This window comes from Spermophilus citellus, assembly GCF_964194105.1.
Source record: "Spermophilus citellus genome assembly, chromosome: 1".
Classification (NCBI taxonomy): Eukaryota; Metazoa; Chordata; class Mammalia; order Rodentia; family Sciuridae; genus Spermophilus; species Spermophilus citellus.
Window position 1 is genome coordinate 192,691,804 of NC_138182.1, and position 18,427 is coordinate 192,710,230.

The 18,427-nt window shown below is 35.7% G+C and overlaps 1 protein-coding gene and 1 pseudogene across 2 annotated transcripts in view; one reads left to right on the forward strand and one right to left on the reverse strand.

The window, feature by feature from the left end:
• The window catches only part of FAM13B (family with sequence similarity 13 member B), an 80,078-nt gene that overhangs the window by 18,060 nt on the left and 43,591 nt on the right, over positions 1-18,427 (forward strand). The window contains exons 5-7 of the mRNA XM_081284845.1: positions 161-338; positions 632-773; positions 8,978-9,138. Coding sequence (XP_081140971.1) covers positions 161-338; positions 632-773; positions 8,978-9,138 — 481 coding nt within the window. The remainder of the gene's footprint in view (positions 1-160; positions 339-631; positions 774-8,977; positions 9,139-18,427) is intronic.
• On the reverse strand, positions 13,200-14,565 carry LOC308644103 (transmembrane protein 39A-like; annotated as a pseudogene). Its single transcript has one exon. The product of its transcript is annotated as a transmembrane protein 39A-like (transcript).

The window sequence follows — 18,427 nt, forward strand, 5'->3', positions numbered from 1 at the left end:
ATGCAAAGCCCTAAGGCATTTGGCCTCTAGTAGAGGAAGTGAAGATGTTTTTGAGTTATTATAGTAAAAAGGTGATGTGGGTGGAGTAATGTGATTCTGGCAAAGTATCTGAGCTTTACTTTTTACTTCATTAAGAAAATCTGTCATTATGTTTTTATAGATTATAATAATGAAGATGAATTTGGAAGAAAGTTGAGATTCCTCTTGCAACAGCTTCCACCTGTTAATTACAGTTTGTTAAAGTTTCTGTGTAGATTTTTAGCCAATGTAGCATCACATCATGAAGAAATTTGGTCTGCAAATTCTTTGGCTGCTGTCTTTGGTCCAGATGTCTTCCAGTAAGTTCTTTCACAAATTTTTGTTTAGTTTTTAAAAATGGGTTTGTGGAAGAGAAGCATTATATTTTCTCTCAAAGATCATAGGATACTTGAGGAACCATTATCTTTTATAGTAGATCTGATTAATCCTTGCATCATTTCTATAAACAGTACAAATTAGGTAGGTTTTACAGATGGGAAAACTGAGGCACAGAATAATGCCGTAAGTAGCTCAGGCTTATAAGGTGACTCATTGGTTCTTTTCTAACTTTATGATTAATTTAATAACTCTCAATGTGAACTTTTCTTCTCAGCATTTACACAGATGTGGAAGATATGAAAGAGCAAGAAATTGTGAGCAGGATAATGGCAGGACTTCTGGAAAATTACTATGAATTTTTTGAAAATGAAGAGGAAGATTTTTCATCAAATGATTTGAGCTCAATTACAGAACAGGTGAGAAAATTTTAAAATTCTATTTGAAAATGAGATTTTTTGTTTTTAAGAATATGCTCTTTATGAGTTGACATAAGCTTACACAGAATTTAAGTACTGAACTGGAGATGGTTCTCTTGATTAAAATATAGTCAGTAGGTTTTTTTTTTTTTTTTTTTTTTTTGGTTGCTTCTGAACAACTTTCTGTCCTCCATTTGGGCAATAGGGAAAAGTCATTTATTTTCTATTTTAGTTTTTGCAGTGCTAGGGATTGAACCCAAGGCCTCAGGCATGCAGGCAAGATCTCTATCAGTGAACTGCATCCCAACCCTTCACAGACTCTCAGAAATTTGAAATTTTTCTGGATTAAAATAACAGGTCAAGGGGCTGGGGATGTGGCTCAAGCAGTAGTGTGCTCGCCTGGCATGCGTGCGGCCCAGGTTCGATCCTCAGCACCACATACAAACAAAGATGTTGTGACCGCTAAAAAAAAAAATAAATAAATATTAAAAAAAAAAAATAACAGGTCAAGATAGTATTGTAATCGTTCTCATTAATGGAAAGCATCTGGAAATTCATAGGTTAAGTTAGATAATTTTTTAATTCTGTTGACTCTAGAATATCAAAATCCATTTCCAAATGGTGTGGTACTGCGTGCCTATAATCCCAGCGATATGGGAGGCTGAGGCAGATGGATCACAAGTTTGAGGCCAACTTTAGCAATTTAGTAAGACCCTGTCTCACCTTTTTATATTTGAATAAAAAGCTGGACGTGGGCCTGGGTTGTGGTTCAGCAGTAGAGCGCTCTTCCTGGCATGTATGAGGCACTGGGTTCAATCCTCAGCACCACATAAAAATAAATAAAATAAAGGTATTGTGTCCAACTACAACTAAGAAATATTTAAAAAAATAAAAAAAGCTGGACATGGTGGAGCACTCCTGTAAGCCCAGCGGCTCACAGGGCTGAGGCAGGAGGATTGCAAGTTCAAAGCCAGCCTCAGCAAGTTAGCAAGGCCCTGAGCAATTTGGCAGGACCTGGTCTCAAAATTAAAAAGAAAAAGAAGAATGGGCTGGGGATGTGACTCAGTGATAAAGGACCTCTGGGTTCAATCCCTAGTAACCCCCTCCCCTGAAAATAAAAGGGAGAAAAATATATTTCTAAAGCTATTTTTTGTTCTTTGTTGTTATTCCTATGCTCTGATGACTAGGTTGAGACTGTTCAAGGATCCTGTTTGCTTTTTTCCTTTCTGAAATGGGAGTATTGAAGCTGAGTATTTGCACTTAGGTGGTTTGCCACCAAACTTCTGTTAAGTAAAAACTATGAAGTTATTTATATTTGGGGTGGGGTTGATACTTTATTCTTTTATGGATAATAATGTACCTGGTTAAAAAAAAAAGTAAAATATACTTTTCCCTGCTCTACTACTGATTTCTGATGTTTTCCCAGAGTATTTTAATGTAAATACGGGTACATATCTTTTCAGTTAAAAATTTTTTTTTTTAATTTTTTTAGTTGTCAATGAGATCTTAATTTTATTTATTTATATGTGGTTCTGAGAATTGAACCAAGTGCCTCTCATGTGCTAGGCAAGTGTGTTACCACTGAGCTACAACCTAGCCCTTGTCTCAGGTTTTTTTTTTTTTTTTTTTTTTTTTTGAGTTGTCAATGGACCTTTATTAATTTATTTACATGTGGTGCTGAGAATAAAACCCAATGCCTTATGCGCTAGGCGAGTGTTCTACCACTGAGCCACAACCCCCAGCCCCCTCTCAGTTTTTTAATAGAAAAGTAGCATAGCACTACACTGATCTGCACCTTGTTTTATATCACTTAATAGTATGTCTTGTAGATTTTTCTTATCAGTATATAGAGAGTGTGTTCTTTTATTTTTACCTCTGTGTAATTTCTATTGTATAGATAGAATTTTAGCATTTGATTTTATAGTTCTATTTCCACTTGAAAAGGTTTTCTCAGAACAGTTCTGGTTTATATCTATTTCTAGTATAATATTTAGTAACTCCAGCTGTCACTGTCACATGTGTCCAGGTTTTAATGATAAATTGTATGCCTATACTATTTGTTTAAATGAATGAATTACATTTTATTTATTTATTTTTGCAGTACTGGGGAATGAACCAGGAGCATTCTGTCTCTGAATAATATTCTTAGCTCTTTTTTAGTAATTTTGAGACAGAGTCTAAGTTGTCCATGGTGGCCTCAAACTTAAAATCCTCCTGCTTTAGTCTGTCCAGTAACTGGAAATATAGATGTGCATCATCACTCTTAGATACACACTATTAGGTGATGGACATTTGGGTTGGTTCCTTTTCTTTGGCTGCAATATTAAAGTAGCAGCTCTTGAAAGATAGTTTATTATACAGATTGTCTTTTTTTTTTTTTTTTTTTTTTGTGGGAGGTAGTGCTTGGGATAGAACCTAAGGCCTTGTACATGCCTGCAAAGCACTCTGCCTCTGAGGTCTATGTCCAGCCCCATCATACAGATTTTCATTCGTTCTGATAGTTCTTGTATATGATTATGTGAATTAGAAGTTTTATTTCTGAGTACTTATAGCTTTTTTGTGTGTGTGGGATGTGGGGTACTGGGGATTGAACTCAGGGGCATTCGTCCACTCAGCCACATCCCAGGCCCTACTTTGTTTTTTATTTAGAGACAGGGTCTTACTGAGTTGCTTAGCATCTTACTTTTGTTGAGGCTGGCTTCGGACTCGCTATCTTTCTTCCTCAGCCTCCCGAGCCACTGGGATTTACTTACAGCTTTTGTTTAAAAGATTTTCTATTCTTTTGTAAACTTTTACTTTTTAACATTTGGGGTTCATACCTTCCTTAATTTTTAAGGTGAGCATTTTAATCTTTCGTTTTCCTTCCCTTTCTCTCTTTTCCCCTTATTCTCTTCTGAATTCCTTCCTTTTTTTTTTCCTTTTTCTGTTTCTGCCTTTCCATCTCCATCTTTCAAGTCTCAGTGACTTTAAAGAAATAGTAACAGACGCCAGATAGCAGTCTGTAAGCTGAGGATGAAATCTCTGTGTGTGTATGTATACACGTGTATTTATGTGTGAAAAAATGGGTAGAATTTATGACCTGAATCAGTGATATTTAGACATTTCTTTTTTTTTTTTTTGGTAGTGGTTATTAAACCTAGGGCACTTTACCACTGAACTACAACCCCAGCCCTTTTTTTTATGTTTTTCTGTGAGACAGGGTCTTGATAAGTTGCTGAGGTTGGTCTTGGACTTGTGGTCCTCATTCCTCAGCCTCCCAAGTCACTAGGATTACAGGCATGTGCCACAGTTCCTGGAAGTATCTGAGGATTGAACCTAGGGCCTTTTTTGTGCTAGGCAAGCACTTTGCTACTGAGGTATTATTTCCAACCACTTGATACTTTTTTTTTTTTTTTTTGGTACTGGGTATCAAACACTGGGCTACATCCCCATCCCTTTTAAAAATTTTTTATTTTGCAACACAGCCTCATTAAATTGCCCAGGCTGGTCTTGATCCTCCTGCCTCAACTCCCAAGTAACTGGGATTATAGGCATGTACCATTGTGCTGGATTCCTTGATATATTTTTTTGAAAGTTTCCAGTTATATATATAGTTCCTGACTTAAAAATTAAAGAACTAATGTTTCTCTTCTAAATTATTCTTGCTTAGGACTGGGGATGTAGCTCACTTGCCTAGTACTTGCCTGGGTTTAATTCCTAGTACCACCAAAAAACCCCTAAAAGATTAGAACTACTATCCAAATTATTCTTGCTTAAAAGAAAATGACAAGAAGATGACAAGTAGATAGATGTGCTTTAAACCTTAATATATTTCCATGCCTGTAAGTAATCTCATCTGTTGAGAAAATTTGCATGTCACCTTTCTGTTCTTAAATTATGTCTTAAGTCAGCATTTTTTTTAGTAAATTAATGGCTGTTCAAAGTGAAATAATATACATATTTGTGTCACTAATTTTCTACATTTCGAAGATGATTTGACTTGTGAGAAATTGGTGATGCCAATTTGACCCAATGTCTTGACTCCTAAAATCTACAAGATATGCCTTACGTTTTATATTGTGGTGTAATTATCATGTGGTTTCCTGATGTTGCTGAAATATATCTGTAGCTTATTTGTATTGCATCAGTGATTTTGTATTTTTTAAGCAGTAGTAAAATTGACTTAACATGTATTGTTTTATGTTAGAGTGAATTCTGCAGATTTAGCCATGGATATAAAAGAACATTTTTAGCTTTTTGAGTAGAATGTGCCCAAGTAAATGGGATTGTGCCAGGGGTCCTAAGTGATTGTGATATGTGTGTGTGTGTGTGTGTGTGTGTGTGTGTGTATACATATTTATTTAATCTAATCTTTGACTCATGTTGCTAATTACCAGAATTCATTTTCTTAACTATTTTTATTAATTTCTGAGTTAAAATGGGTTGCAAGTAACAAAAGTAGAGATTGTAAAGTTTGGTCTTTTTAAAGCAGATTTGATAAAGTAGATTTGTGTAGCAGAATGATCTGATAATGTAATTCTCTGAAAGTAGATGAGTGAAATAAAATATCCTCACACTTAGCATAATTTGCTTATGTGTTTTGAGTTGGTCTAACTTAAATATTCCTAATGTCTTATTCACATATTTAAAGATGTAGGGAAACATGGCCCATCTGGCAGTGCTTTGCTTTTTCTCCTGATTTTGTATTTGAAGGAAGCAAAAATTTATGTAGCACTTCTTTTGGCATTTCATTCCACTAATACAAGTATTTGGCTGTTAAAATCCTGTCAGAGTGGTAGATATTTTTATTAAATACATGAGAGAGATGGTTGGAGATGATTAATAGGTAGTGTTAAAAAATGACACAGAGTCTAGGTGGACTTTATATGGAATCCTTAAATGAATACAAATCCAGTATAGTGATTTGAAGATGGAGGTGATAATAATGTTTCTTTGTACATTTGAGAAGGCAGGTAGCAGCGTTCTCCACAAACTGGAGTCTGGAGAGCAGGCATTTCACGAGGCCCTAGAGAAGGGAATTACAGCAGTCAAAGAAAGAAGAGATGTAAGTATGGATGAGGGTTTTCCGTAAGTGAAGTTGAGGCTGCTGCATACAGAGGGCAAATTCAAAGTAACTTAACAGAATAGGGTGTTGGTAAGAAGGTCAAGTTGACCAGGCAAAGATCAAGAAAAACTTTGAGGATTCTAATGCTTACTCTTCTTTAAAAATATTTTTTTAGTTATAGATGGGCACAATATCTTTATTTTTGTGTAGTGCTGAGGATTGAACCCAGTCCTCACACATGTGAGGCAAGTGTTCTACCACTGAGCTACAGCCCCAGCCCTAATGCTTAGTCCTGTTCGAAATAATTGAGTTGAATTCTTACAGAAGAAATTACATTAGAAGGCCTGGGAGTTGGATGTGGGGAGAAGGAAAAAACGCTAGATATTGTTCACGTTGTATCTTAGTATACTATTGGTAAAAAATACTGGAGAATGTCAATTTATATAAAACTTATCGAATATAATGTAATCAGTATAGTGGAGTAGTCTTTGAAGTTCCTAAGAGCTATTGGCTATAGGAACAAAATGATTTTAAAAAAGTGTGATGTAACATATTACAATAGTAGTATCTATATAAAAAATGTGTGGACTGAATAAGTATTTATTCTCAGTTTAAAAAGCCATCTTTATTTTTTTTTTGATACTCTGCAGTTGTATTCAAACTTATTATTCAGCTTCAGTCATTCCCATTTTATAGTTGTGAAAACAGTATTTTCCCCTTCAGTATTTTTCTTGCTTAGGTTACCAGGTTAATGTGTCTTAAGTACATTCTCTTGACTTTCACTAATTAATTAAATACATAGATGAGAAAGAAGGATAATTTTAATTCTTTAAAAAATTTTTTTTAAATATTTATTTTTTAGTTGTAGGTGGACACACAATCTTTATTTCATTTTTATGTGGTGCTGATGATCGAACCTGGTACCTCATGTGTGCTAGGTAAGCACGCAACCACTGAGCCACAACCCCAGCCCAAATTCTTTAAAAATTGATCTGTCATTTTGAATTTTCATCTTTGTGTATAAATTACTTTTTCTTTTTCTCTTGGTGATACCAGGGATTGAACATAGGCAACATGCTAGGCAAGTGTTCTACCACTGAGCTATATCCCCAGCTTCCTTTGTGTATAAATCTTAACTTCTTGGTTAATAACCACTTAGGCCAGTGATTATCAGTTTTTCCCATCACAGTTGTACATGACATGTGATAGATGAGGGGTGACATTTACAAGCATAACAAACTTAGCAATCTGTTGCATATACTTTATATATGAAGTAAACAGTTTACAAAATGAGGCCATAAATTGTTAGAAGGGTCACTAAAAATTAATTACTGACTAATGACTTTGATACACCAATGGTTTAGAGCTTTTGCTTATGGTTTAGATGGTCGTTCTCTTCCTGCTGAAGTGTTTATGTGTATTGTTTAATCCTTTCAATCCAGTTCTGTGAGGTAAGTAGTATAATATCTATATTCACACATTCCTTTTAGCCACTATAACTTCTCCAAGTCTTAGGTATGAAATGGAAATATTATACTACAGTTTTTTCTGCTTCTGAAGCCTTTTTAACTATCATGTTATACTTTAGATAGTCAATGTGTTTTTGATTAGGAATATCAGCATAATTAACTCTTTGGTTGTAGTTTTACTTTCTGACAGTATTCTACCAACTGTATTTGTATGTCCACCAAGTAAAATACCACTAATATATGTAGTAACTAAATTTATTCTAGATATGTCCATTGTGTTTGGCTAGCATGGACTGGAAGTGTACTTAAAAAAAAAAATATATTGGTCCTGGGGATTGAATGTAGGGCCTTGCACATGATCTACCTCTGAGCTATACCTATAGCCTCCAAAAGTATACTTTCTTGCTTATGTTTTTTAATGACAAGTATTTGCTTATAAACTCTAAATAAAATACAAAATAGGGCTGGGGATGTGGCTCAGTAGTTGAGTGACCACAAGTTCAATCCCAGTTACCCTCTCCACAAATGGATATTATGACCATGTATAGGTAATTTCTTCTTTGGGATAACTTCAAAATATTTCTCATTCAAAAATATTTAACTGATTTTCCTTCTTGAGTATTTTAGTGTCTTTTTATTAGAATGATTTCCTAATAGAGCCAGTTTGATGATGGAAAACATTTTATAACTTGTGCTTAATGGTCAAAATCCAAGTTCTTCCTTGTTGCAATTCCAATTTATTTATGAAAAATTTAATCTGACTCATTTAGAAGTTTGCTGACAATTTCTAAAGCATAGCTAATACCTTAATGCAAAATTTTTGTGCCTTTCTATTTTCACACTTACTGTGTATTAAAATGACTTGTTTACTATACCTGGAAACCTGATAAAATAGAAGTCTTTTGTAACTAATTTTTTAAAAAAATATTTTTAGTTGTCATTAATCTTTATTTTGTTTATTTATCTCTATGTGGTGCTGAGAATCAAACCTAGTGCCTCACATGTGCTAGGCAAGCACTCTGCCACTGAGCCACAACCCAGCCCTCTTTTTGTAACTATTATATTTACAAAACCAGTTAGAATATGAAGCTTTCTTAATGTTAACTACAATGTGCAGGATTTTAATTAGTTTGTAGTCTGATTCATGTTTCTAGTGATGTAGTTATTCAGTTATTACTTTCTGCTTCAAAATATATTTTTATGGTTTATAATTTTATTTGTTTTGTGGGATCGAACCTTGGGCCTCTTGCATGCTAGGAAGGCACTCTTCCTTGAGTCACTGTACCTCTCCCTACCACTGCCAGCCTTTATTTTGAGACAGGGTCTAGAAACATTGTCCAGGCTGGCATGGAACTGGGGTTCCCCTGCCTCAGCTTTCTGAGTAGCTGGGATTGCACCCTGTTCCTACAATTTTTTTTATTAGTTATATACATGAGAGTACAATGACCTTGACATATCATACATTTGAATCACATGGAATACAATATCTCATTTTTCTGAGTATACAGGTTGCAGAATCACATTGGTCATGCATTCACATACCTACAATTTTTTAATGTAAAAAAGTTGGCGGTCACTCCATAAGAGAGATTGGTTTTAAGAAATGAAGAAATTTAAAAAGTTTGTGTTTATAATTTTCTTGAAGTGTTATGTCTCAGATATGTCATATGAGTTTATTTTTATTCATATAGGTTAATGAACTTTCTGAGGAAGAAGAGGAAGATGAAAAGCTGGAACATATAGAAGAACTTCCAGAAGAGGGTACAGAAAAATCAAATGACGTGCCAGAGGTGGTACAATTAAGAATAACTGAAAACATCCTGGAATCAAGTAATGTTACAGCATCAACAAGGTAAATATTTCAATTGATTGGACTTTACCTTTTGAGCATTTCTTTCTACACGTAGACTCCAACATGATATACAAATTATATCTACATGTAAAAGATTGACATTTTTGAATGAGAAACAAGAAGAAAATTTAAGGCAGCACCCTTACTAAGGAGTTTTCAGTTATTAAAGTTATACCTTCCTTCAAAAATCAAACCTCTTTGGCTGAGGGTGTAGCTCAGTGGTAGAGCACTTGCCTAACATGTTTGAGGCCCTGTGTTTAATCCCTGGCAAAGTAAGAATTAAATACATAAATAAATAATCAGTCTTACATTTTTTTCATAAAATATGTTTTTTATATTACCTTGTTTAAATATATAAAATTATAATTTTATATTAGCTTGGTGATATTTTGATAATTCTACAGGTAGAATTGCTAGAGAAGCATATAGTAATTGAATTACTTGTATTTCCAGCTTGTAGGCTACAACTGGGTTGAAGTCTGATTTTATTAAAATAGAGCTTTCTAATCCTTTTCATGATAAAACGAAAGTATTTACATGACAGGCTGAATAAGTTTGGAAAATGGGGTAGGCACCATCCCATCAGATATCCAGGACCATTTTGTGCACTGCTTAGGAAACTTCAGAGAATTCAAGAACTTCTGAAACATAGTTTTGGATTTGCTAAATTCTCTGCTAGTTTTCTATATGGCTCCATGGTTTACTGATCCCTTTTAATTTAAAGGGCAAATCTATCTCTTTAGTCTGTTAGATTTTTTTTTATGTTTTTTTTGATTCAATGCCCGGTTAAAAAGCAGAGGAAATGATAATTTTGAGTCTGGAAAAAAAATGTCATTTAAAAATAACTGGTAATGGGGCTGGGGATGTGGCTCAAGCGGTAGCGCGCTCGCCTGGCATGCGTGTGGCCCGGGTTCGATTCTCAGCACCACATACAAAACAAAGATGTTGTGTCCGCTGATAACTAAAAAATAAATATTAAAATTCTCTCTCTCTCTCTCTCTCTCTCTCCCTCCCTCCCTCCCTCCCTCTCTCTCTCTCTCTCTCTCTCTCTTTAAAAAAAAAAAAAATAACTGGTAATGCCAAGCACAGTGGCTCATGCCTGTAATCGCAGCTACTTAGGAGGACAAGACAGGAGAATTGCAAGTTTAAGGCTAGCTTGGGCATATTAGAGGGATCCTATCTTAAAATAAAATAAAGGGCTGGGAATGTAGCTCAGTGGTGGAGTCCTTGTCTAGCACGCTTGAGGCTCTGAGGTCAGTCCTCAGTACTGTAAAACAAATAAACAAAAAAAACGCTGTTAGTAAGAATTTGGAAAATGAAATCGGCTAGAAGAACCAGTCTGCTAACAAAAGTGACTGGAAATTTGTTTATGATGGTCTCTTTATTATTATTATTATTAATTTTTAACATAATACCTTTAATTAATTAATTATGTGGTGCTGAGGATTGAACCCAGTGCCTCACATGTGCTAGACGAGTGCTCTACCACTGAGTTACAACCTGGCCCCTCTTATATTATAATTATATATTGAGGTAGTTATTCAGTATGTGTGTATATATTAACTTAATGGTCTTTTTATTTTTTTGACATTTTGAGTTAGCTAGCTTGTCAATATTGTACTGCTACAAAATAAACCTTTGTTCATTGGCCCTTTTCTCGTTTTGAATTGTTTGAATGGATTCTTTGGCCTCAAGGAGTGTACCTTTATGGGTTTTGGTATTTCCAAACCACTTCAGAAAGACTTGATCCAATTTAAATTGCCCTTAGCAATACATATACAGACAAATACAAATACATATGTTCTACCCCTGCACCAACCATCGTGCTGGAGATTGAACCCAGGTGTGCTCTGCCTTTTTATTTTTTGGTTTGAGACAGGGTTTTCCTAAGTTGTGGAGGCTGGCCTTGAATACCTAGCCAGGCTAGCAGTACTTTCTTGAGGAAATGACAACAGTAGATTTAAATGAGTGTTTTAAATTTAGTTAAGTTAGAGCTATGTTCTTCAATAAGGTATGTACTTAAACTAATAACAAGTCTATGTACTTAAACTAATTAGAATTAAACACAATTTAAATTAAAAAAAATTTTTTTTGGTACCAGTGATTGAACCCAGGAGTGATTTACCACTGAGCTAACTCCCCAGCCCTTTTTTCTATTTTATTATTTTATTTATTTTATATATCTACAACTACATATATATATATATATATATGTATATATATTTATTTATTTATTTGTATATATATATTTGTAGTTGTAGATAGAATGCCTTTATTTTGTTTATTTTATTATTATTTTTTGTAGTTGTGTATGGACAGAATACCTTTATTTTATTTGTTTATATTTTTGTGTTGCTGAGGATCGAACCCAGTGCCTCACACATGCTTGGCAATCGCTTTGCCACTGAACTGCAGCCCCAGGCCTTATTTGTTTATTTTTAGTTTGGGTATTGAGGATTAGACCCAGGGATGCTAACACGGAGTCCCATCCCTAGCCCTTTTTTTATTCTGAGACAGAATCTCACTAAGTTGCTGAGGTTGGTCTTGAATTTTGAATCCTGGTGCCTCAGCCTCCCAAGTTGCTGAGATTAGGTATACATCACCACACCTGGCACCCTTTTTGTTTTGAGATGGGACTTGCTTAGTTGCTGAGGCTGGCTTCAAATTTGGCAATCCTCCTGTCTCAGCCTCTTGAATTACCGGGATTACAGGCATGTGTCACTGTGTCTAGTAAAATATTTTTAATGACGTGATTGTGACCCCTCCCCCAACTTGTTACATGTGTATTAATATCTTCAGTGTCTGGCTTAATGGATTCTCATAATTTGTTCTGCATTTAATCTGTTGCTATTATGATCTGAATGTTGACTTCTCAAAATTCTTTTTTTTTAATATTTATTTTTTAGTTGTAGTTGGACACAATACTTTTATTTTACTTGTTTATTTTTATGTGGTGCTGAGGTTTGAACCCATGGCCTTGCACGTCTTAAGCGAGTGCTCTACCACTGAGCCACAACTTCAGCCTGACTTCTCAAAATTTTTTTGTTGAGATCCTAATTGTCAAGGCCTTTGTATTAGTAGGAGGTGAGGCTTTGGGGAAGTGATTAGATTTGTTTGGGGTGAGGTAACCCTCATGGATGGGAACAGTGACCTTATAAAAGTGTCCTGAAAGAGACCCTGCACTCCTGCTATGTGCAGTAAAAGGACAGCATGATTGGGCCCTCACCAGATACTGAATCACAATTTTGGTTATATAAAGTGGCAAAGAACTTGACTGAATTGTGTTCATGTTGGTATTTTGTGGAAGATGGGACTTTAGAGCCACAATTTTGGATTTTTGGCTGAGGAATATCTAAGCAAATTTTTAAGAAGCTGCATATTTCCTCTTGACTCTTTATAGTTATAATATGAGAAGAGAGAAATGAAGATGGAATTATTAAAAGGGAAACAACTGAGATTTGAAAAATTTTCAGCCTATCCATACTATAAAGAAGAGAATGCATGTTAGGGAGAGAACACCAAGCTTGTGGCCATACTACAATCTGATAAGGGGATTAGCTAGCTAAACAAAAGTGAGGGCCTATTGTCTAAGACAAAGAGAGAGAAAAAAACCCCAATTTCTTGGTATTATAAAGTTCATTTAAAGTGCTTTTAATGCCTTGTTAAAACCCAGAAATTAGAAAGAACAAGAAATTGATAATTTTCTTGTGGATGGTTGAAGCTAGGACTTTGTTCTTCTGAGTTCATTTGTTCCTGATGGTTCAACTTTTCTTTTTTCTTTTTCTTTTTCTTTCTTTCTTTTTTTTTTTTTTTACAAACAAATCAATCTTTTTACTAGAGAGGCATACCTCTCACACGTGTATTATTCAAATGTACTAACACATGAAAGATCACATCACCTTGTTTATAGATACATTTAATATCCCTTACCCTTCCCGACTTTCAAAACATAATAGTATACAAAATATAAAATATCTTAAATATTTATAAAAATCGCTAGAAAAAAATAGAACGTATGAAAATATTTTTATCTGAGTTCTCCCTCGCTGTTGAGAGACAGCTTAGTTTGCCTTAAGTTCATAACTGCTGAGTGGGTAAGAGTACGCCCTGCCTAATACTATTCTGTCCCGAAGGAGCTTAAATAAAACATAGTAGTTGCAGAAGAGGATGAGAGCCATGGAAAGTGTGTGATTCCACTTCTCTAACCGCAGCAAGGAATAGGGCTGGTAGAAGACAACACTGCCCTCAATAGGGATTAGTAGATTTAACAGCCTTAATGGACAATGAAACAGGAAATAAAAGCGGGCATGGGATACATCTGAAGCCACTGCCACGTTGTAAGGCCCCATGGCTCTGTATAAACATCTGCTATGCTGCACCAGCACCCCTTGAGGCCATATTGTATTTTCTGACCAAATGTGCTGTGGAGCATTGCTGTAGGACCCATGTTCTAGCTTCTGCCATATGCCGAGGTGAGCAGCTGATTTATGTAGCAAATCACAGTATTTTGATGGCAGCAGCTGTGTGGTAAGCATGACAAAAGCATTGATCCACACCATAATGAGGTGTTCACATGACCAGCGCATGTCATAGTACTGGGTACTCTTTACAAAACAGAGGGAGAAATGCAGCATAGTAGGCACTGAAGAGGGAGTTGAAGAGAACTTCTTTGATTCTGTGGTTGAAATCGGCTTTCAGACATTCTACCTCATTTCGAATGAGGTCTGGAGATAGGGGGCAGAGTTGAGGCGCTTTCCTCTACCCGCTGATGCTGTACCACATAGTTATAGTCTGTGAGAAGAAGATGAGCTCTACTATCTTGGTGGAAACAACAGAGAGGAACATAAACACCAAATGGATAGCCAAGGAAGAGGAGATTAAGTACTGAATGGCTTCGAAAGAGATTGACTAGGGTCCAACAAAGTACCCATCCACACAAAGTGAGAATCACCAAGCGAACTAATATCAGAACCATGTAGTGAATCATAGATGCTGCACCCGCCTTGGTGGCTTCAGAGATGAGGGCCCACACAAGCCTCCTTGCGAGCATCACCATGATGAACGATGCCAGGTGATAATGAGATGAAAATTCAGTGAAGTACAAAAGGCAGGATGATTGTAAGGATACCACCACACGGTTTTATAGATGTTGATGTACTGAATGAACAGAGCAACCAAAAGGTAGATGAAGAAAAGAAATTCAAAAAGCAGGCTCCCATCCATAAGCAAGTCAGGAATTTGGCAATGATGCACAGGACCTGGGGTGATTAAGGCTGTGATAGGTGGACCTGGAAGGCCAATGGTGCTACTATTCCTGTTTCTCAAGTCTGTTCCATTGCCACAGCCCCCACCAACCAAAGTCTGTAAAGAAGGTAAAGCTGAACGGTTTAGCTGCTGCCGACTAGGGCCCCTCCTTCCACCGGGCATGTCCGGGAGCCAGTCTGCTTCCAGTGCTACCTGTAGTTGCAACCCATGTTAATGGTTGTCAACCTGTTTCAACTGTATGGAGGAGGCCTGGCCAGTGCGGCGGGATCCCTGGGAGGAGGAGGTGGCTTTAAAGACTCCACCCCAGGCAAGATAACTAGCTCCAGGTGTTAAAGCTCTCCAAACCAGCTGCCTGTATGCAGGCTGTCCGTGCCTGGAGGGTTGAAGCAGGGCGTCCAGGTTTCAGGCTGCTAGACCCGGACCCAGACCTAGACCCCGAGTCAGTGGCAAAGCTAAAGCTAGAACCAGAACCCAGCCCCATCAGCACTCATCCTCAGCCTCCATTACTGTGGAGCTCTCAACTTTTCTTGATCTGCCTCATTATTGAGAAAATGTGCTGTTAGCTGACTGGATAGGCATGTGAATTGTAGAAGAATTATTTTGCTTTTCTTTCATTCATTGAATCAGATAGCTTGTAAAATATTTCAGTTGATGGATTTTACTAATTCACTGTTTTTAAGTACCAGATCATGATCGACAGCTTCTCTCCTTCCCTTTTGTGCCCTATAAATGATGCATTTGATATTTCAAAGATTTGTTATATATGACTTATTGACCAATTGTAGTAATGAGAAATCTTCCGGTATTCTCTATCTCCTGTCACGGAGGACTCATATTGGTAGGCAGAGGGAGAAAAGGATTTTTACTTGTGGTTTTAAAAGGATATATGATTTTGTTTTATGTGTTTATTTTTTGAATCCACGGTTTTTTAAATGATAATTTTAGTGTCATTTTACTTGATTTATCTGAAGTCATCCAATTTTTAGACTTAAAAAATTAACCATTAATGCTTTTCAGAAATTAGATAATGTATTTTGCATCTATTTTAGCAATTTTGTATTTGTGATAATTGTGTGATTAATGAAAACAGATTGATTTCTGTCTGTATTATTTTAGGCTGTGTATTAACCAGCTTTTCATCATTATAATGAAAAACTCATGATAAATAACTTATAAAAATAAAAGATTTATTTCAGTTCATGGTTTGGGAGGTTCCAGACTGGCCCCATCAATTTGGCCTTCTGACAAGGTAGCACATAATGGTGGGAGCACATGCTAAACAAATTGCTCATCTCATGAGTCAGGAAGCAAAAAAGAGGGAACAGACCAAGTCCCCACAATCCCTATGAAAGGCATGCCCCCAGTGACATAAGCAGGCATAAATATTTTTGTAGGAGTCCTAGCCAGATTCAGAATTTTTCCTGCCTCCTGAAAAATTGCAAACTAATTAGGATAAAATTTGTGTACAGTCAACTGGGTACCTCCTTGTCAGTGGTGACCTCATGTTGCCATCTCCTTACTGCGTAGACTGCAGAATATAATGTTCCTCTCTTTTGGAGAACTCAGCAATGATTATTGCTCAGAAGTTTTTGAAAGCCCATTACCATCCTTAATTATATTTAAAGTGAATGTTTTTGCTGATATTTTTGTTGGGAGTTACAGGATATTCAGAATGACTTGCTTGTAAGGCTCTATGTACAGGTATAGTGATCCTTTTCAAAGTTGATTGAGGTTGAGCTAGAATTTATTCAAATATTGTTTGTAGCATTAAATATTTGGAATTGGGAAACTAAAATTATGATCTTTGCATTTGAATTATAAAATTAATAATTAGAATTAAATTATTGTACAATAGATTTTCTGCTTTAAAGAATATGATGTGATGTATATGACAGCATCATTTGACTTCATATCCTTAAAAGTTTAGCACTAGGTTTCTAATTTGCTCTGCTTTTACTTGCAATACCGTCCTGGTTTGTATTTTATAATCCTTAAAAAAAAATTGACATTAAAAAAAAAGAAATGATGTGATTATAGGCAAATTTAAAATTAGAATTAACAGCAAAGAGAGAAAAGGTCAAGGAATGACTGTAGTCCTTAACATGATACTTGACTGAAGACTTTATGTTCTTTGTCATTTAATGTTTGATTTTTCAGATTGGTCTTCCTTGTGTGTGGGTTTATAAACACAACATTTTAAGGTACTTTTTATGGCATAGGTACTAGTCAGCATGGTCTTGGATTTTTGTGTGTGTGTGTGTATCTTTATTAATTAGAATTCACGTCCTTGTTACAACTATGTTGTTTAGCTGCAGATACATAGCTATATCATAAGTGCTTTTACATTCATATATTTGTTGAGCCCTGGTTGTGCATGAGGGCTTTTATTCACAGAATATGGCTAAAATTTGAAAATAAAGAACAGTTAAATTCTGTGAAATCTGTTTTGTTGTTGTTGTTGTTGTTTATTTTGGTACTGGGAATTGAACCTAGGAGCGCTTAACCACTGAACCACATCCTCAGACTTATTTTTTGTGGTGCTGGGGATTGAACCCAGGGCCTTGTGTATGCTACCAACTGAGCTATATCCCTAGCCCACTTTTTTTTGAGACAGGGTCTTGCAAAGTTGCTTAGGGCCTCAGCAGAAGTTGATATAAAACATATAGCAAATAAGTTAGTAAAAAACAAATATTCATGTAACCACCACCCACATCTAGGGGAAAAAAAAAGCCACTAATAGTACCGCAGAAGTTGCTGAGGCCCTAAGTTGCAGTCCTCCTGCCTCAGCCTTTTGTGTCACTGGTATTACTGGCATGTGCCACTATGCCTGGCAAAATTTTATAAAATCTGAAAACTAAATCAGTCCTTTGCCTTTCAGAAATTCAGAGAACAAACTTGTACAATCAGTTTTGTGTGTAGTCTTGCAGGTGGCAATCTGATTCTTAAAGGATTGTTTCATTGTACTGTGGATTTGGGGAGGGGTCCTTATTGACACTCAAATAATTTTTTCCTTTTTTTTTTTTTTTTAAACGAAGTGGCCCTTATTAGAAGGGAGCTGTTTATTTGGTTGTCCCAGCATACTCTTCAGGGCTAATGAATTGTTACTCTTCTGCCAATAATCTAGCTCTCTCATTACTGCTTTTATATATACTTGTCTTTTTTCAGTAACAAAAGGGGTAGGAAGCGAAAAGATGAAATACCCTGCATGTGCATCCTATTTAAAGTCATCAGAACTTCTGTAGTTTATTTGAATAACTGAAGACCGGATATAGATCTAGGCCAGTGTTCAAACTTACTGTATGAATAAAATCATCATTGATACTTGTTAAATATGTAGGTTTTGGGTCCGTACCTTTGAAGTGTGAGGGGAAGACACTGGTGTCTACTTTATTTTTCTTTTCCCTTTTAAATTGGAAAATAAATCCTACATATAAAAATTGCTATAAAACATATAGCAAATAAGTTAGCAAAAAAGCAAATATTCATGTAACCACCACCCACATTTAGAAATAAACACTAATAGTAGCACAGTAGCTCAAAATTCTGACCTTCCTTCCTTCCCAGTTAGGTGAGGAAGTCATTTTCATCCTAAGTCATTCTGTTATACATCACAATTACCCATTTTACCATTAGTGAGCAATTGGATTGTTTTCACTTTTTAATTATTGACTAATATTATAATACAATTTTGTATAATGTGTTTTTACTTTGACCATTATGAATGATATTGCTGTGATATTTTGTATATATCTTTTGGTATCCATGTAAAGATAAATACCAGTGTTTGGTTTCAGTATATATTGCTAGATTATTTTTCAAAGTGCTCATTTCAGTACTAGCAGTGTAAGAATTTCCATTGCTCCATGTCTTTGCAACACTTTGTTTGAACTAATGTGGTATATATGTAGTAGTATTTCATTGTCATTTTATGAAGGGTGTCTCCCGCATTTTATACATGTATTGATTTATTTCTCCTTTTATGAAATGCCTGTTCAGATTTGTTGCCTAATTTTCTATTGGGTTG